The sequence below is a fragment of the Telmatherina bonti genome (genome assembly GCF_933228915.1).
Source record: "Telmatherina bonti genome assembly, chromosome: 22".
NCBI classification, from domain to species: Eukaryota; Metazoa; Chordata; class Actinopteri; order Atheriniformes; family Telmatherinidae; genus Telmatherina; species Telmatherina bonti.
In genome coordinates this window covers 1,288,421-1,309,833 of record NC_136631.1, presented here as the reverse complement: position 1 = coordinate 1,309,833, position 21,413 = coordinate 1,288,421, and the positions used below count along the sequence as shown (strand labels likewise).

The 21,413-nt window shown below is 50.7% G+C and overlaps 1 protein-coding gene across 1 annotated transcript in view; it reads left to right on the top strand.

The window, feature by feature from the left end:
• atp10d (ATPase phospholipid transporting 10D) overlaps positions 1–21,413 on the top strand; it is a gene marked incomplete at its 5' end in the record, with an annotated part of 93,406 nt that overhangs the window by 27,837 nt on the left and 44,156 nt on the right. The window contains 5 exon segments of the mRNA XM_079262006.1: positions 7,178–7,382; positions 8,203–8,288; positions 8,365–8,471; positions 8,641–8,772; positions 10,591–10,703. Coding sequence (XP_079118132.1) covers positions 7,178–7,382; positions 8,203–8,288; positions 8,365–8,471; positions 8,641–8,772; positions 10,591–10,703 — 643 coding nt within the window.

Sequence of the window (21,413 nt, the reverse complement as noted above, 5' to 3'; positions counted from 1 at the left end):
GGAACAGGATGTGTCCTACTGGGAACAGGATGTGTCCTACTGGGATCAGGATGTGTCCTACTGGGACCAGGTTGTTTCCTACTGGGACCAGGATGTGTCCTACTAGGACCACGTTGTGTCCTTCTGGGACCAGGTTGTGTCCTACTGGGACCAGGATCTGTCCTACTGGGAACAGGATGTGTCCCACTGGGAACAGGATGTGTCCTACTGGGAACAGGATGTGTCCTACTGGGAACAGGATGTGTCCTACTGGGATCAGGATGTGTCCTACTGGGACCAGGTTGTGTCTTACTGGGACCAGGATGTGTCCTACTGGGACCAGGTTGTGTCCTACTGGGACTGATGTGTCCTACTGGGACTGATGTGTCCTACTGGGACCAGGTTGTTTCCTACTGGGACCAGGTAATGTCCTACTGGGACTGATGTGTCCTACTGGGACCAGGATGTGTCCTACTGGGACCAGGTTGTGTCCTACTTGGACTGATGTGTCCTACTGGGACCAGGTTGTGTTCTACTGAGACTGATGTGTCCTACTGGGACCAGGTTGTGTCCTACGTCGACTGATGTGTCCTACTGGGACCAGGATGTGTCCTACTGGGACCAGGTTGTGTCCTACTGGGACTGATGTGTCCTACTGGGACTGATGTGTCCTACTGGGACCAGGTTGTGTCCCACTGGGACCAGGTTGTGTCCTACTGGGACCAGGATGTGTCCTACTGGGACCAGGTTGTGTCCTACTGGGACCAGGTTGTGTCCTACTGGGACCAGGATGTGTCCTACTGGGACCAGGTTGTTTCCTACTGCGAACAGGTTGTTTCCTACTGGGAACAGGATGTGTCCTACTGGGAACAGGATGTGTCCTACTGGGACCAGGTTGTGTCCTACTGGGACCAGGTTGTGTCCTACTGGGACCAGGGTGTGTCCTACTGGGACCAGGTTGTGTCCTACTGGGACCAGGATGTGTCCTACTAGGACCAGGTTGTGTGCTACTGGGACTGATGTGTCCTATTGGGACCAGGTTGTGTCCTACTGGGACTGATGTGTCCTACTGGGACCAGGTTGTGTCCTACTGGGACTGATGTGTCCTACTGGGACCAGGTTGTGTCCTTTCTGGGACCAGGTTGTGTCCTACTTGGACCAGGATGTGTCCTACTGTGACCAGGATGTGTCCTACTGGGACCAGGTTGAGTCCTACTGGGACCAGGATGTGTCCTACTGGGACCAGGTTGTGTCCTACTGGGACTGATGTGTCCTACTGGGACTGATGTGTCCTACTGTGACCAGGTTGTGTCCTACTGGGACTGATGTGTCCTACTGGGACTGATGTGTCCTACTGGGACCAGGTTGTGTCCCACTGGGACCAGGATGTGTCCTACTGGGACCAGGATGTGTCCTACTGGGACCAGGTTGTGTCCTACTGGGACCAGGTTGTGTCCTACTGGGACCAGGTTGTGTCCCACTGGGACCAGGTTGTGTCCTACTGGGACCAGGACGTGTCCTACTGGGACCAGGTTGTGTCCTACTGGGACCAGGTTGTGTCCTACTGGGACCAGGTTGTGTCCTACTGGGACCAGGATGTGTCCTACTAGGACCAAGTTGTGTCCTACTGGGACCAGGATGTGTCCTACTAGGACCAGGTTGTGTCCTACTGGGACCAGGTTGTGTCCTACTGGGACCAGGATGTGTCCTACTAGGACCAGGTTGTGTCCTACTGGGACCAGGTTGTGTCCTACTGGGACCAGGATGTGTCCTACTGGGACCAGGTTGTGTCCTACTGGGACCAGGTTGTGTCCTACTGGGAACAGGATGTGTCCTACTGGGACCAGGTTGTGTCCTACTGGGACCAGGTTGTGTCCTACTGGGACCAGGATGTGTCCTACTGGGACCAGGTTGTGTCCTACTGGGACTGATGTGTCCTACTGGGACCAGGTTGTGTCCTACTGGGACCAGGTTGTGTCCTACTGGGAACAGGATGTGTCCTACTGGGAACAGGATGTGTCCTACTGGGAACAGGATGTGTCCTACTGGGATCAGGATGTGTCCTACTGGGACCAGGTTGTGTCCTACTGGGACCAGGATGTGTCCTACTAGGACCACGTTGTGTCCTTCTGGGACCAGGTTGTGTCCTACTGGGACCAGGATCTGTCCTACTGGGAACAGGATGTGTCCTACTGGGAACAGGATGTGTCCTACTGGGAACAGGATGTGTCCTACTGGGATCAGGATGTGTCCTACTGGGACCAGGTTGTTTCTTACTGGGACCAGGATGTGTCCTACTGGGACCAGGTTGTGTCCTACTGGGACTGATGTGTCCTACTGGGACTGATGTGTCCTACTGGGACCAGGTTGTTTCCTACTGGGACCAGGTTGTGTCCTACTGGGACTGATGTGTCCTACTGGGACCAGGATGTGTCCTACTGGGACCAGGTTGTGTCCTACTTGGACTGATGTGTCCTACTGGGACCAGGTTGTGTTCTACTGAGACTGATGTGTCCTACTGGGACCAGGTTGTGTCCTACGTCGACTGATGTGTCCTACTGGGACCAGGTTGTGTCCTACTGGGACTGATGTGTCCTACTGGGACTGATGTGTCCTACTGGGACCAGGTTGTGTCCCACTGGGACCAGGTTGTGTCCTACTGGGACCAGGATGTGTCCTACTGGGACCAGGTTGTGTCCTACTGGGACCAGGTTGTGTCCTACTGGGACCAGGATGTGTCCTACTGGGACCAGGTTGTTTCCTACTGGGAACAGGTTGTTTCCTACTGGGAACAGGATGTGTCCTACTGGGAACAGGATGTGTCCTACTGGGACCAGGTTGTGTCCTACTGGGACCAGGTTGTGTCCTACTGGGACCAGGGTGTGTCCTACTAGGACCAAGTTGTGTCCTACTGGGACCAGGATGTGTCCTACTAGGACCAGGTTGTGTCCTACTGGGACCAGGTTGTGTCCTACTGGGACCAGGATGTGTCCTACTAGGACCAGGTTGTGTCCTACTGGGACCAGGTTGTGTCCTACTGGGACCAGGATGTGTCCTACTGGGACCAGGTTGTGTCCTACTGGGACCAGGTTGTGTCCTACTGGGAACAGGATGTGTCCTACTGGGACCAGGTTGTGTCCTACTGGGACCAGGTTGTGTCCTACTGGGACCAGGATGTGTCCTACTGGGACCAGGTTGTGTCCTACTGGGACTGATGTGTCCTACTGGGACCAGGTTGTGTCCTACTGGGACCAGGTTGTGTCCTACTGGGAACAGGATGTGTCCTACTGGGAACAGGATGTGTCCTACTGGGATCAGGATGTGTCCTACTGGGACCAGGTTGTGTCCTACTGGGACCAGGATGTGTCCTACTAGGACCGCGTTGTGTCCTTCTGGGACCAGGTTGTGTCCTACTGGGACCAGGATCTGTCCTACTGGGAACAGGATGTGTCCTACTGGGAACAGGATGTGTCCTACTGGGAACAGGATGTGTCCTACTGGGATCAGGATGTGTCCTACTGGGACCAGGTTGTGTCTTACTGGGACCAGGATGTGTCCTACTGGGACCAGGTTGTGTCCTACTGGGACTGATGTGTCCTACTGGGACTGATGTGTCCTACTGGGACCAGGTTGTTTCCTACTGGGACCAGGTTGTGTCCTACTGGGACTGATGTGTCCTACTGGGACCAGGATGTGTCCTACTGGGACCAGGTTGTGTCCTACTTGGACTGATGTGTCCTACTGGGACCAGGTTGTGTTCTACTGAGACTGATGTGTCCTACTGGGACCAGGTTGTGTCCTACGTCGACTGATGTGTCCTACTGGGACCAGGTTGTGTCCTACTGGGACTGATGTGTCCTACTGGGACTGATGTGTCCTACTGGGACCAGGTTGTGTCCCACTGGGACCAGGTTGTGTCCTACTGGGACCAGGATGTGTCCTACTGGGACCAGGTTGTGTCCTACTGGGACCAGGTTGTGTCCTACTGGGACCAGGATGTGTCCTACTGGGACCAGGTTGTTTCCTACTGGGAACAGGTTGTTTCCTACTGGTAACAGGATGTGTCCTACTGGGACCAGGTTGTGTCCTACTGGGACCAGGTTGTGTCCTACTGGGACCAGGTTGTGTCCTACTGGGACCAGGTTGTGTCCTACTGGGACCAGGGTGTGTCCTACTGGGACCAGGTTGTGTCCTACTGGGACCAGGATGTGTCCTACTGGGACCAGGTTGTGTGCTACTGGGACTGATGTGTCCTATTGGGACCAGGTTGTGTCCTACTGGGACTGATGTGTCCTACTGGGACCAGGTTGTGTCCTACTGGGACTGATGTGTCCTACTGGGACCAGGTTGTGTCCCTTCTGGGACCAGGTTGTGTCCTACTTGGACCAGGATGTGTCCTACTGTGACCAGGATGTGTCCTACTGGGACCAGGTTGAGTCCTACTGGGACCAGGATGTGTCCTACTGGGACCAGGTTGTGTCCTACTGGGACTGATGTGTCCTACTGGGACTGATGTGTCCTACTGTGACCAGGTTGTGTCCTACTGGGACTGATGTGTCCTACTGGGACTGATGTGTCCTACTGGGACCAGGTTGTGTCCCACTGGGACCAGGATGTGTCCTACTGGGACCAGGATGTGTCCTACTGGGACCAGGTTGTGTCCTACTGGGACCAGGATGTGTCCTACTGGGACCAGGTTGTGTCCTACTGGGAACAGGTTGTGTCCTACTGGGACCAGGATGTGTCCTACTGGGACCAGGTTGTGTCCCACTGGGACCAGGTTGTGTCCTACTGGGACCAGGACGTGTCCTACTGGGACCAGGTTGTGTCCTACTTGGACCAGGTTGTGTCCTACTGGGACCAGGATGTGTCCTACTAGGACCAAGTTGTGTCCTACTGGGACCAGGATGTGTCCTACTAGGACCAGGTTGTGTCCTACTGGGACCAGGTTGTGTCCTTCTGGGACCAGGATGTGTCCTACTAGGACCAGGTTGTGTCCTACTGGGACCAGGTTGTGTCCTACTGGGACCAGGATGTGTCCTACTGGGACCAGGTTGTGTCCTACTGGGACCAGGTTGTGTCCTACTGGGAACAGGATGTGTCCCACTGGGAACAGGATGTGTCCTACTGGGACCAGGTTGTGTCCTACTGGGACCAGGTTGTGTCCTACTGGGACCAGGATGTGTCCTACTGGGACCAGGTTGTGTCCTACTGGGACTGATGTGTCCTACTGGGACCAGGTTGTGTCCTACGTCAACTGATGTGTCCTACTGGGACCAGGTTGTGTCCTACTGGGACCAGAATGTGTCCTACTGGGACCAGGTTGTGTCCTACTGGGACCAGGATGTGTCCTACTGGGACCAGGATGTGTCCTACTGGGACCAGGTTGTGTCCTACTGGGACCAGGTTGTGTCCTACTGGGAACAGGTTGTGTCCTACTGGGACCAGGATGTGTCCTACTGGGACCAGGATGTGTCCTACTGGGACCAGGTTGTGTCCTACTGGGACCAGGATGTGTCCTACTGGGACCAGGATGTGTCCTACTGGGACCAGGATGTGTCCTACTAGGACCAGGTTGTTTCCTACTGGGACTGATGTGTCCTACTGGGACCAGGTTGTGTCCTACTGGGACTGATGTGTCCTACTGGGACCAGGTTGTGTCCTACTGGGACTGATGTGTCCTACTGGGACCAGGTTGTGTCCTACTTGGACCAGGTTGTGTCCTACTGGGACCAGGATGTGTCCTACTGGGACCAGGTTGTGTCCTACTGGGACCAGGTTGTGTCCTACTGGGACTGATGTGTCCTACTGGGACCAGGTTGCGTCCTACTGGGACTGATGTGTCCTACTGGGACTGATGTGTCCTACTGGGACTGATGTGTCCTACTTGGACCAGGATGTGTCCTACTGGGACCAGGTTGTGTCCTACTGGGACTGTGATGTCCTACTGGGACCAGGTTGTGTCCTACTGGGACTGATGTGTCCTACTGGGACCAGGTTGTGTCCTACTGGGACTGATGTGTTCTACTGGGACTGATGTGTCCTACTGGGACCAGGTTGTGTCCCACTGGGACCAGGTTGTGTCCTACTGGGACCAGGTTGTGTCCTACTTGGACCAGGTTGTGTCCTACTGGGACTGATGTGTTCTACTGGGACTGATGTGTCCTACTGGGACCAGGTTGTGTCCCACTGGGACCAGGTTGTGTCCTACTGGGACCAGGTTGTGTCCTACTTGGACCAGGTTGTGTCCTATTTGGACCAGGATGTGTCCTACTGGGACTGATGTGTCCTACTGGGACCAGGTTGTGTCCCACTGGGACTGATGTGTCCTCCTGGGACCAGGTTGTGTCCTACTGGGACCAGGATGTGTCCTACTGGGACCAGGTTGTGTCCTACGGGGACCAGGATGTGTCCTACTGGGACCAGGATGTGTCCTACTGGGACTGATGTGTCCTCATGGGACCAGGTTGTGTCCTACTGGGACCAGGTTGTGTCCTACTGGGACCAGGATGTGTCCTACTGGGACCAGGTTGTGTCCTACTGGGACCAGGATGTGTCCTACTGGGACCAGGTTGTGTCCTACGGGGACCAGGATGTGTCCTACTGGGACCAGGATGTGTCCTACTGGGACCAGGATGTGTCCTACGGGGACCAGGTTGTGTCCTACGGGGACCAGGATGTGTCCTACGGGGTCCAGGATGTTTCCTACGGGGACCAGGATGTGTCCTACGGGGACCAGGTTGTGTCCTACTGGGACCAGGTTGTGTCCTACGGGGACCAGGATGTGTCCTACTGGGACCAGGATATGTCCTACGGGGACCAGGATGTGTCCTACTGGGACCAGGTTGTGTCTTACTGGGACCAGGATGTGTCCTACGGGGACCAGGTTGTGTCCTACTGGGACCAGGTTGTGTCCTACTGGGACCAGAATGTGTCCTACCGGGACCAGGATGTGTCCTACGGGGACCAGGTTGTGTCGTACTGGGACCAGGTTGTGTCCTACTGGGACCAGGTTGTGTCCTACCGGGACCAGGATGTGTCCTACCGGGACCAGGATGTGTCCTACTTGGACCAGGATGTGTCCTACGGGGACCAGGATGTGTCCTGATGGTGGATCTCGTCGTGTCCTTTCTCTCAGAAGTCTTGCCTGTCTATCTTTCTGACATTGGTCCCTGTCTGTCTTCATGGTTTGCTGCAGGACTCAGAAGTCCTACCTGGACCGGTGCTGGAAAGATGTCCAGGTCGGGGACTTTGTCCGTCTGTCCTGTAATGAAATAATCCCGGCTGATCTGCTGTTGCTGTACTCGTCAGACCCTCGCGGGGTCTGCTACATCGAGACCGCCAACCTGGATGGAGAGACCAACCTGAAGCAGAGACAGGTGGTTTCAGACCTCCCTCAGCAGGTACGTGGACACCTGTCTTCTCCTGGTCTCCTGACAGACCTGGTCCTTAACCGAAAAACTGGGTCAAACACGTATGTTTATCTGAAACCCGCTTATATGAAAGTCATGAATCGCCCTTCCTGCCTGACTGGACTTCAGGATGTAGTTCTGGATCGATAAGCTGGCTGGACCCAAGTTCAGAAGGAAGACCATCCTGCTGGTCCCAGTCGGACATTATCAGGAAAGATTTCCTTCTTCATCACAGACGTTCTCCGGTTGGAGGTTCCAGCCCTGTCATCAGGGCCGTTTTTACCGAGAGGAGCCGGTTCCACCAAGAAGAAGGTTCCACTGAGAGCAGCCGGTTCCACTGAGAGCAGCCGGTTCCACAGAGAAGAAGGTTCCACCGAGAGGAGCCGGTTCCACAGAGAAGAAGGTTCCACTGAAAGGAGCCGGTTCCACAGAGGAGAAGGTTCCACCGAGAGGAGCCGGTTCCACCGAGAAGAAGGTTCCACCGAGAGGAGCCGGTTCCACCAAGAGGAGCCGATTCCACTGAGACGAGCCGGTTCCACCGAGGGGAGCTAGTTCCACAGATAGAAACTGGTTCCACGGAGGGAGAGCTGGTTCCACAGATAGAAACTGGTTCCATGGAGGGAGAGCTGGTTCCACAGATAGAAACTGGTTCCACGGAGGGAGAGCTGGTTCCACAGATAGAAACTGGTTCCATGGAGGGAGAGCTGGTTCCACAGATAGAAACTGGTTCCACGGAGAGGTGTCTGGAAACAGAAGATTTTAAGTTTTCCACATCAGGACTCTGATCAGTCCTGGTTTTGGTGTTTTCCAGGGAGAGGACTTCACCCCTGAGAGCTTCCACAGCCGTATCGAGTGTGAGAACCCCAACAATGACCTAAGCAGGTTCAGAGGTTACATGTGAGTTTCCTTTCATCTTACAGTAGCCGAACATCTCTCAGCTGAAAACCTCTTGACCGTGTTTGTGGTTCCACAGAGAACACTCCGGTGGGGTCCGAGTGGGTGTCCACAGCAGGAACCTGCTGCTGAGAAGCTGCACCATCAGGAACACAGAGACTGTGGTCGGCATCGTGGTCTATGCTGGTGAGCCCAAACCCTTCAGCTGGCCTTACTGTTTTACAGGACTAAACCTACTGGACACAAGACGTCCGTCTCTGTGAGGACGTGGGTCTGCATCCACGTCCAGAGCAGGATGTTCCTCCTGACATCGTCCCAACGTCTTCCAGTGAACAGCGTCTGTGTCTCTGCTCAGGTCATGAGACGAAGGCTATGATGAACAACAGCGGTCCCAGGTACAAGCGCAGCCGTCTGGAGAGACGCCTCAACACGGACGTCCTGTGGTGCGTCGTCCTCCTCATCGTCATGTGTCTCACTGCTGCTGTAGGTATGTACCCTTCATCAGCCAATCAGGTCCTACTTTCTGGAGCAGAAATGTTGATTTTGCTCATAAAGTTTTTTCAGACATCTAAAATATTTTGATGGCATCATGAGAGGATGTTAACAAGTCACATGATCTCAGTTTTCACACCTGGAACTAGTTCAAACCATCTCACTAACAACTCTCCAACAAGAATTGATTTTAAAATGTCCAAAAACCAGGATTTGGAATGTGAGGCAGTCTCTGTACGAACTGTTTAAAAGTTTTAGACTAGTAGGGCAGGACCTGGACCCAGTTAGATCCAGTTCCAGGTTCATTTTCCAGGTTCATGTTCATATCCAGGAACCAGGACCCAACACCCAAGAACCAGTATCCAAAAACTGGTGAGGAACCCAAGACAAGGAACAGTATTAGAAGTTCTTCCAGCCTACCAAGCGGCTCAGTCATCAGGAGATTTGCTTAAGGAGAGACCAGATCTATCAGTCTGATCACCAGTCTGATCTGGATTTCCTTCTAAATTTAAATCATGGATCTGATCAGCTGGTCTCTCAATTCAATTGATCAAATCTTTTTTTCCCAAAGAACAAGCGAAGTGTAGCCGCATGTCCTGACAGAGTCCTGCTGCTGGAGACGTGATGAAGGTCATGTGTCTGTCGCTTCTTTCTGTGGAGGATTTCTACACAACTGGATTTATGATAACTGCTGGTTGGTGTGTGCAGTTTTCTGGTATGTCACTGAGTCTGGAAGATCTGTGATGGACGATGCCGAGGAACTAGCAGCACTCAAACTCATGCGGTGATAGAGCTGAACCGTGAACTGGATGCCAGTCTGGCCCGAACTGGCAGGCTGGTTGTAATCTGGAGCTCATTGGTGGGTGGGAAACATCATGAAGAAGCTGCTGCTCGGTTTTATGGAACCTGACCCAATTCGGCTGTTTCGGAGTCCGACTGAGACCACTGAGGACTTAAGGAAGAGCCAAACGACGCTCAGCCTGACCCAAAACAAAGCTGTTATCTGAACCTGGCTCCCTGCACTGGCCTTGCAGGCTGGTTATCATGTCTTCTGGACTGTAATGTCTGACGCTCAGTCTGTATCCACCCCACTCTCTTCTCAGGCCTGTGGAACTCAAACTGAACTCAGTTCTCGAGGCCACGTCAACATCAGGTGGAACAGATGAACTGGGGAAAGTTCACAGACTACCTCACTGAACACACACACACTCACACTCACTGTTACAGACACACACTCCTATTTTTCACCGTCTTCTCCGGTCCTTGTCCCTCCCTCCACTCACGGACAGCGAGTTGGATGGATGCGCCCTTTCGGCTGCGAAGTGACTGGCTGTGCTGAGAGATCCCACCCCGACCACGCCCTCCCATATTGTTTTCCTCATGTTGTGATTGTCTGAATATGTGCTCTTTCTGTTTTGAGGGTTTTTTTGTTGAATCTCTAGACTGCCCTGTAAGGGCGGTACAGAGAAACTTCCTTTTTTTTCTTCTCCAACCCATGTTTACCTCATGTTGTTTCTTTCTACTCTGTTAAAGGCAGCGCCTGACTGCCCGGACCTGTGTTCTGTGTGACGGTTCTACGTTTGTCTGTAAAATCTTGGACGGGTTGTATTTGGACCTTGAATTTCCCTTCGGGGGATGAAGAAAGTATTCTTTTGTCCTCTATCTTTTTTTTATTTTTTTTTATTTTAATAAACTGAAAGATTTAGATGTCTGAAATGTAGAATTGTTTCTGTTTCTATGGTAACAGAACCAGGACAAAGGACCGTTATCTCTCCAGAACTCATCTATCTCTGATTTTCTGGGTCTGTTTCAGGTCACGGACTGTGGCTGAAAGACCTCGGAGATCCAGTCTTCCAGGTGGATGGGGAGACTTCTCCCACTTTAGCCGGGTTCTACGTCTTCTGGACCATGATTATTGTCCTACAGGTGGGTCCTGTTGGTTCTCAAAGACCAGTATTTGTGAGGGCTTAATGGAAACATTAAACCTGGTGGAAAAAAAACAAGTTCAACCAGGTCTCTCAAGTTCAATGTGTTTCCATGGAGACATGATGTTTCCATGGAGACGTGATGTTTCCACGCAGACGTGCCGTTTCCACAGAGACGTGACGTTTCCACGGAGATGTGATGTTTTCACAGAGCAGACGTGACGTTTCCACGGAGACGTGGTGTTTCTAGCCACAGCTGTCAGATCACAAGGCTAAAATGATGTAAAATGAATGTAGATTTGTTGCAGTTGTCCAAGTGACGGTGGAAGCCACACTTTGCCGGGCAAAGCAGAGCAGCCTGTTTAAAAAGTACATTATTTGGCACAGCCTGACCAAAATCCCGTCTGGGACCTAATCTGAAGTTGTGGACTGAACAGACGAACCAAAATGGCTGGAAAACCATCCATAGGAAAGCAAACTCTTTTACACACAAGGCCCACTACCTCGGCTCAGCCTGTGGCCTCTATTAACAAAGACGCTTCAGGTGAGACAAATCTGGCCGTGATTTCCACTGTGATTGACATCGAGGTGATTAAACTAGAGCTCCTGTCTTCCTTGTGAAAAGACTTCTTAGACACTCTAAAAACAAAGGTCCTGAGTGTTTAGAAAACCAGATGGCAATCATCAGGGGTGATATTACAGCTGCCAGGTCCATTACATCTAGCTCTCCTCACTGACTGTAAAAGTAAAAGGTATGGAAGAGAGTCTTTCTACATGCACGGACGACACTTTACAGCTGCAGAAAGAAGTACACCGCTCTTTCTCCACTCCAGAGGAAGCCCAGAAGTACATCACCCAGAGCCTTTTGAGACCCAGACCAGGTGATCAGTAACTGAATCATTACAATGAAAATTATCATTTGAAATGAGACACTGAGGCTTTGTAGCTGTAAACTACTCTAAGTTTGTTTAACCCTGGTGAAAATTAGGCCTGATGCTCTGTCTATTTTATGTTTCAACTTTAATTTTCACATTTCAGTACTTGATAGGGTTAATTCTGCACAGAGGAAACTCGGTAATGCCCATGGCTGGCAAATCTTACTCCACCTGTGCCTTTCTCTTTACATTAATCTGTTCTGCTGCTCTTGGCAAGTATTTATTAGTTCACCCTGTGCACTTTAGTGCCGATTCTGCCTGTGCTAGGAGTGTGGGTGCGATCCCCTTTGGTTTTTGGGAGATCAGCACGTTTGGGAAATTAGTCATTGTTTGTCTTGTGTTTTTTTTTTCCTCCCTTTCCGATCACTCCTTATTTAGAGACTCAAGTTGTAGACACAACTTATTTTATTAGCTGCGATGTGAAAGGAATACATCATCTTATTAAACTACGTAGAGTTTTTACACACTTGAATCATTTGAGGCCTGAAATAAAGTTTTTGCGAGACTCATTTCCGTTCCAGTGAACAGTCAAAATTAAAGCGAGGCTGGATAGGACAAGTTTACCATTCCAACTATGGAGATGGATGTAGAGACGCAGCCATACTTATTAGAAAAGGCGTCCCATTGGTACCAACAAAAACAATATCCGATACTAAGGGCAGATATGTTATAGGTGTGGGGAAGTTATTTGGTACGGAGGTGATTTTAGCCAATGTCTATGCCCCAAACTGGGATGACCCACAAATGTTTCTTTTTTTTTTTTTGCAAATCTCTCTGTTACAACTACCAGCCAATTGATTTTGGGTGGTGATTTTAATCTAGTTCTAGTGCCAACTTTGGACAAATAAAATCCTAAATCCCTAACCACGCTATCGAAATCTGCAAATTCTGTTTTTTTTGTTTATGGAGTCTTATATATGATCAGACCCAGGGGCACCGCCAGGAATTTTGGGCCCTATGAAAGACAATGACATAGATCCCACCACTTTATTGCAAATTTTAGATTTTTTTTTTTCTTCAAGCAGGGAGGGACACTGGGATATGGAGGGGCTGGGACAGGGAGGGGACAGGTACAAGGAGGGGACTGGAACCAGGTAGGACACTGGGACAGGGAGGGGACGGGTACAAGGAGGGGACTGGAACCAGGTAGGACACTGGGACAGGGAGGGGACGGGTACAAGGAGGGGACTGGGACAGGGAGGGGACGGGTACAAGGAGGGTACTGGAACCAGGTAGGACACTGGGACAGGGAGGGGACGGGTACAAGGAGGGAACTGGAACCAGGTAGGACACTGGGACAGGGACGGGACGGGTACAAGGAGGGGACTGGAACCAGGTAGGACACTGGGACAGGGAGGGGACAGGTACAAGGAGGGGACTGGAACCAGTTAGGACACTGGGACAGGGAGGGGACAGGTACAAGGAGGGGACTGGAACCAGGTAGGACACTGGGACAGGGACGGGACGGGTACAGGAAGGGGACTGGAACCAGGGAGGGGACAGGTACAAGGAGGGGACTGGAACCAGGTAGGACACTGGGACAGGGAGGGGACAGGTACAAGGAGGGGACTGGAACCAGGTAGGACACTGGGACAGGGACGGGACGGGTACAGGAAGGGGACTGGAACCAGGTAGGACACTGGGACAGGGAGGGGACAGGTACAAGGAGGGGACTGGAACCAGGTAGGACACTGGGACAGGGAGGGGACAGGTACAAGGAGGGGACTGGAACCAGGTAGGACACTGGGACAGGGAGGGGACAGGTACAAGGAGGGGACTGGAACCAGGCAGGACACTGGGACAGGGACGGGACGGGTACAGGAAGGGGACTGGAACCAGGTAGGACACTGGGACAGGGAGGGGACAGGTACAGGAAGGGGACTGGAACCAGGGAGGGGACAGGTACAAGGAGGGGACTGGAACCAGGTAGGACACTGGGACAGGGACGGGACGGGTACAGGAAGGGGACTGGAACCAGGTAGGACACTGGGACAGGGAGGGGACGGGTACAAGGAGGGGACTGGAACCAGGTAGGACACTGGGACAGGGAGGGGACGGGTACAAGGAGGGGACTGGAACCAGTTAGGACACTGGGACAGGGAGGGGACAGGTACAAGGAGGGGACTGGAACCAGGTAGGACACTGGGACAGGGAGGGGACAGGTACAAGGAGGGGACTGGAACCAGGTAGGACACTGGGACAGGGACGGGACGGGTACAGGAAGGGGACTGGAACCAGGTAGGACACTGGGACAGGGAGGGGACAGGTACAAGGAGGGGACTGGAACCAGGGAGGGGACAGGTACAAGGAGGGGACTGGAACCAGGTAGGACACTGGGACAGGGAGGGGATGGGTACAAGGAGGGGACTGGAACCAGGTAGGACACTGGGACAGGGAGGGGACGGGTACAGGAAGGGGACTGGAACCAGGTAGGACACTGGGACAGGGAGGGGACGGGTACAAGGAGGGGACTGGAACCAGGTAGGACACTGGGACAGGGAGGGGACAGGTACAAGGAGGGGACTGGAACCAGTTAGGACACTGGGACAGGGAGGGGACAGGTACAAGGAGGGGACTGGAACCAGGTAGGACACTGGGACAGGGAGGGGATGGGTACAAGGAGGGGACTGGAACCAGGTAGGACACTGGGACAGGGAGGGGACGGGTACAGGAAGGGGACTGGAACCAGGTAGGACACTGGGACAGGGAGGGGACGGGTACAAGGAGGGGACTGGAACCAGGTAGGACACTGGGACAGGGAGGGGACAGGTACAAGGAGGGGACTGGAACCAGTTAGGACACTGGGACAGGGAGGGGACAGGTACAAGGAGGGGACTGGAACCAGGTAGGACACTGGGACAGGGAGGGGACAGGTACAAGGAGGGGACTGGAACCAGGTAGGACACTGGGACAGGGACGGGACGGGTACAGGAAGGGGACTGGAACCAGGTAGGACACTGGGACAGGGAGGGGACGGGTACAAGGAGGGGACTGGAACCAGGTAGGACACTGGGACAGGGACGGGACGGGTACAGGAAGGGGACTGGAACCAGGTAGGACACTGGGACAGGGAGGGGACGGGTACAAGGAGGGGACTGGAACCAGTTAGGACACTGGGACAGGGAGGGGACGGGTACAAGGAGGGGACTGGAACCAGGTAGGACACTGGGACAGGGAGGGGACGGGTACAAGGAGGGGACTGGAACCAGGTAGGACACTGGGACAGGGACGGGACGGGTACAGGAAGGGGACTGGAACCAGGTAGGACACTGGGACAGGGAGGGGACGGGTACAAGGAGGGGACTGGAACCAGTTAGGACACTGGGACAGGGAGGGGACGGGTACAAGGAGGGGACTGGAACCAGGTAGGACACTGGGACAGGGAGGGGACGGGTACAAGGAGGGGACTGGAACCAGGTAGGACACTGGGACAGGGACGGGACGGGTACAGGAAGGGGACTGGAACCAGGTAGGACACTGGGACAGGGACGGGACGGGTACAGGAAGGGGACTGGAACCAGGTAGGACACGGGGACAGGGAGGGGACGGGTACAAGGAGGGGACTGGAACCAGTTAGGACACTGGGACAGGGAGGGGACGGGTACAAGGAGGGGACTGGAACCAGGTAGGACACTGGGACAGGGAGGGGACAGGTACAAGGAGGGGACTGGAACCAGGTAGGACACTGGGACAGGGAGGGGACAGGTACAAGGAGGGGACTGGAACCAGGTAGGACACTGGGACAGGGAGGGGACGGGTACAAGGAGGGGACTGGAACCAGTTAGGACACTGGGACAGGGAGGGGACTAGGACCAGGTAGGACACTGGGACAGGGAGGGGACTAGGACCAGGTAGGACACTGGGACAGGGAGGGGACTAGGACCAGGTAGGACACTGGGACAAGGAGGGGACTAGGACCAGGTAGGACACTGGGACAGGGAGGGGACTGGAACCAGGTAGGACACTGGGACAGGGAGGGGACTAGGACCAGGTAGGACACTGGGACAGGGAGGGGACTGGAACCAGGTAGGACACTGGGACAGGGAAGGGACGGGTACAAGGAGGGGACTGGAACCAGTTAGGACACTGGGACAGGGAGGGGACTAGGACCAGGTAGGACACTGGGACAGGGAGGGGACTAGGACCAGGTAGGACACTGGGACAGGGAGGGGACTAGGACCAGGTAGGACACTGGGACAAGGAGGGGACTTAGCTCTGTGAGGTCTGTGACGTTTCCATCTTTCTTTGTCTGGTTGTCTCTGAATTTTTGTGAATTCCCAGACCTGTAAACTTTCTGACTCGGCCAATAAATTAGGTCCAGACACTTGATGAACTTATTACAGAAACTGGAGACTCAAGGTTTTGTTATTTTAAATAAATTAATAAATTACAATGCTTATTTTCTGTTTTAGAAACACCTTGTGCGACGCACGGATCAACCAATGTTTCTGTCCCGCATTTCTAAAATCATCTTTCCTGTCCAAACCGTCGCTGCACACGTTAAAATGCACATAAAGGCAGATTTTAGTTGGCCTGATATATGCTGATATGTGTCTGTATTAAGGTGCTTTCAATATTAAAATATCATAGTACATTGTGATTTAAATGCAGCCACAGATCTTAATTATTCCCATGAAATGCTATTTATTTGATCAGCTTGAAGCAGTTGAAGCAAAACAAAAATCTAAAACTTGCAAACAAGTAGTGGGGTCTCTCATAGGGCCCAAAAGTCCTGGCGGCGCCCCTGAATATGGCAACAAAAAATCATGAGGTGATCATAGGTTTACATGCACTGCACCGGCACATTTAATGAGGGAACATTTCTAGACCCAGCCCGACCCAACCTGCAGGTAACATAGTAACATAATTTATTATACCTTATTTTGTTTATGAGCTCCTTAATCCATGCATCTTCACAGGCTCAATTCACCAACCCAGTCCTAAAACACTCCAGAAAAATCTGGTTTCTCGTCTTGTCTCATCTTCTGCCGCTTATCCGTGGTCGGGTCGCGGGGGCAGCAGCCTAAGCAGGGAAGCCCAGACTTCCCTCTCCCCAGCCACATTTGCCAACTCTGCGGGGGGGATCCCAAGGCGTTCCCAGGCCAGCCGAGAGATATAATCCCTCCAGCGTGTCCTGGGTCTTCCCCGGGGTCTCCTCCCAGAGGGACGTGCCTGGAACACCTCACCAGGGAGGTCCAGGAGGCATCCTGACCAGATGCCCGAGCCACCTCAACTGGTTCCTCTCGATGCGGAGGAGCAGCGGCTCTACTCTGATCTCCTCCCGGATGACCGAGCTCCTCACCCTATCTCTAAGGGAGAGCCCGGCCACCCTGCGGAGGAAACCCATTTCAGCCGCCTGTATACGAGATCTCCTCCTTTCGGTCACGACCCACAGCTCATGACCATAGGTGAGGGTAGGAACGTAGATCGACTGGTAAATCGAGAGCTTCGCCTTCTGGCTCAGCTCCTTCTGGTTTTAGTTTAGAAAAGATTTTCATATTACCCATCATTCCTTATTCTCTCCTTTGCTAAATAACCACCTCCGTCCCAAACTGATTCGGCATACCAAATTTGGCACAGATGTGGCCTGGTCTTCTTTAAGGACCTCTTATCTGAAAGCATTTTAAAGTCCTTTGAATCACTGCAAAGAAAATATAATATCTCTAAATCCCAATTTTTTTTTTATTTCTCCAAATCAGAAGATTCATTTGCAAGCATTTCAAATCTGAGATTATGATACCATAATGGATGACATACTTACCCAAGACCCATACATGAGAGGCAACATTTCCAAAATCTATAATAAGCTTCACGATGTAAATCCACCATCATGGGTCAAACTTAAACTGTCATGGGCAGAAGATTTGGGTATTGACCTCCCTGACAGGTCTTGGCTACTTTGCTGAGAGCGGATTCATACCACCTCTATCTATAGGTAGGCATAATCTAATTGAGTTTAAAGTTTTTCACTGTCTACATTACTCAAATGATAAACTTGTTTAGATATATTCCAACGTCAGCAGTGCATGTTTGAGATGCCACTGCTCCACCCTTTTTACGCTGGGACACATGTTCTGGACGTGTAAATCACTGGAAAGTTTCTGGACAGGCATTTTTGAGGTCATCTCTCTCATCTGTAGGAAACAAGTCCCACCTTCTCCGCTCACCTCTGTCTTTGGGTTCCTTTGTTGTCTCTGAACTACAGGCGAAAGCAATTGCCTTTATGTCCCAAATAGCGCGCAGGGCCATTCTTCTTCTTTGGAAACCTGACAAACCTCCATGGTTCCAACAGCTGGATTGAGGACATTCTTTCCACGCTGCAGCTGGAGAAACTGAGATACAGCAGGGAAAATTGTCTTTGGGTGATCTGGTCTCATTTTACTGATGATGTTAAAAGCTTGAGTCCTCTCTGATAGCTTCGGCATGAACACGCCATAGAGTGAAATTAATATAGCAATGTGTAAACTTGTGTAGGATATGTACATACATGAAGGAGGATTATATATTCTACTATCCCAGACTGTGTTTGTTTTGTGTTGCTTTTAGTTAGCCAGACACTTGTGCAGAATTCTCTTGTATTAAACCCCTTCTTGCCCTGCGATGGACTGGCGACCTGTCCAGAATGTACCCCGTCTTTCGCCCAACGACTGCTGGGATAGGCTCCAGCTTCCCCGCGACCCTTCATCGGACTACGCGGTTTTAGAAAATGAATGAAGGAATAAATAAAACCCTTCTTTTTGTTGTTTATTATATTAGGGTATGTGTAAGGGGTGGGTGGTAATACGATGGCTAGGGAACGTGTGTATTCAACTTCAGTTCAATTCAACTTTATTTATATACCGTCAAATCACGGCAATGCCATCTCAAGACGCTTTACAGACAGAGGGGAAAACATAATGAAGGCCAATTCATAACAGCCTATATAAGGAAACCAACAGATTGAGTTGAGTCCAACTCAGTCTCCCATCCTGAGCAAGCACACTGGCGACAGTGGGAAGGAAAAAACTCCCTTTTAACAGGAAGGAAACCTCCGGCAGAACCCGGCTCAGGACAGGCAGCCATCTGCCTCTGCTGTGTGGGGGTAAGAGGACAGAAAGACAACAGACAACAGGAACTGCTACTCCCGGCCAGGGAGACCTGCTGAGGCAGGAGACATACATGTTAATGATAAAAGAGAGAGATAAAGAGAAAGAAGCTCAGTGTATCAGGAAATGTCCCTCAGCAGTCTAAACCTACAGCAGCATAACTAAGGGATGCTAACCATCCCTAGCTATAGGACTTATCAAAAAGATAAGTCTTCAGCCTAGTCTTAAAGGTGGGGAGGGTGTCTGCTTCCCTAACACTAACTGGGAGCTTATTCCATAAGAGAGGGGCCTGATAACCAAAGGCTCTGCCTCCTGCTCGGCTCTTTGAGACTCTAGGAACCACAAGTAAGCCTGCAGTCTGCGAACGAAGTACTCTGCTTGGTATATAAGGAACTATGAGGTCTTTGATATATAATGGTGCCTGGTTATGGAGGGCTTTATATGTAAGGAGAAGGATTTTAAATTCTATTCTAGATTCAACAGGCAGCCAATGAAGAGAGGCTAAAACTGGAGAAATATGATCTCTCCTGCTGGTTCTGGTCAGGACTCTGGCTGCAGAATTCTGGATCAGCTGAAGGCTTTTCAGGGCATATTTAGGACAGCCCAGTAATAGAGAGTTACAGTAATCTAGTCTCGAAGTAACAAAAGCGTGAACCAGTTTTTCTGCATCACTCTGAGACAGAATGTCCCTAATTTTGGCTATATTACGTAAAAGAAAGAAGGCTGTTTTAGTAACCTGCTTAATATGTGGGCCAAAGGACAGGTCAGGGTCAAATATTACTCCAAGGTTTCTCACTGTAGCACTGGAAGCTAAAGTAATGCCATCCAGGTTCATTACAAAACTGGAAAATTTAGCTCTGAGTTTTTCAGATCCAACGAGAATTACTTCAGTCTTATCTGAGTTTAAGAGGAGAAAATTTCTAGACATCCAAGTCTTTATGTCTATGAGACAATTTTGTAGCCTATTGGGCTGATTTGTTTCATCTGGTTTAAAGGATAAGTATATCTGAGTATCATCTGCATAACAATGAAAGTTTATTCCATGCTGTCTAATAATTTTGCCTAAAGGGAGCATATATAGCGTGAAGAATATTGGTCCAAGTACAGAACCTTGAGGAACTCCATGACTTACTGTAGTTTGTGAGGAGGACTTGTCATTTACATGAACAAACTGAAGTCTATCAGATAAATATGATTTAAACCAGCTTAACGCTGTACCTGTAATTCCAATCACCTGTTCTAGTCTGTGTAACAGAATGTTATGATCGACTGTATCAAATGCAGCACTAAGATCAAGCAAGATAAGTACGGACACAAGTCCTTTGTCTGAGGCCATAAGAAGGTCATTAGTAACTTTCACCAATGCCGTCTCAGTGCTATGATGAGCTCTAAATCCTGACTGAAACTCCTCGCATAAATTATTTCTGCTCAGGTGGGCATGTAGCTGAGCTGAAACTATTTTCTCCAGAATTTTGGACATAAACGGGAGGTTAGATATAGGTCTATAATTTGCTATCACCTCTGGATCCAGAGCTTGCTTTTTAAGTAAAGGCTTGATTACAGCAGTTTTAAATGATTGTGGTACATATCCTGTCACTAAAGACATATTGATAAGACTTAGTAGTGATGTATTAATTAAAGGGAAAATGTCCTTAAAGAGGCTCGTTGGGAGAGGGTCTAAGATACAGGTGGATGGTTTAGATGAAGCTATTATTTTAGTTAATTCAGAGGGTTGGACCGGACAGAAACTATTTAGACACAAGTCAGATCCTGGTTCTAAGGATGCTTCGGAGACCACAACAGGCTCAACATTATAGGTAGAAGGAAGAATATTGTGGATTTGATCTCTAATAGTATCAATTTTATTCCTGAAAAAATACATGAAATCATCACAGCTAAGTGAGAAAGGAATACATGGCTCCACAGTGCTCCGGCTCCTAGTAAGCCTAGCTACAGTGCTGAAAAGTAACCGAGGGTTGTTTTTGTTTTCCTCTATCAATGATGAATAATAAGCTGTTCTTGCCGTACGTAAGGCTTTTTTGTATACGATTAAACTTTCTTTCCAGGTTAAGTGAGACTCCTCTAGTCCTGATGAACGCCATCTGTTTTCCAAACGCCTTGACGCCTGTTTTAGAGCTCGAAGCTGGGAATTAAACCAGGGAGCCTTCATAATCTTACCTAATTTCTTCTTCTTTAGGGGAGCAACATTATCCAAGGTTGTACGCATTGAAGCTGTTATAGTATCAGCATGCTGATCAATCTGAGCAGGAGTAAGGCTTAAAGGGGGACTCTCAGTCATGCTAACACATGGTAGAGGGGAAAAAATTTATTCAATTGATTGTTTAAATTTTGTAATATTATTGTCTGATAAACATCTACTATAGTAGAATTTATTTTTGGTCAGTGAGTAATCAAATAAAGTGAATTCAAAGGTTAATAAGAAGTGATCGGACAAGACAGGGTTTTGAGAAAATACTTTGAGCTTATCAGTCTCAATACCAGATGTTAGAACCAGATCAAGAGTATGGCCATGAGAGTGAGTGGCTCCATGGACATTTTGTGAAAACCCAATTGAGTTTAGAATAGAGCTAAAGGAAATGTTTAAACTATCATTTTCATGGTCAACATGAATATTAAAATCACCTAGTACAATGACCTTATCAGTAGTCAGCACTAACTCAGACAAGAGAT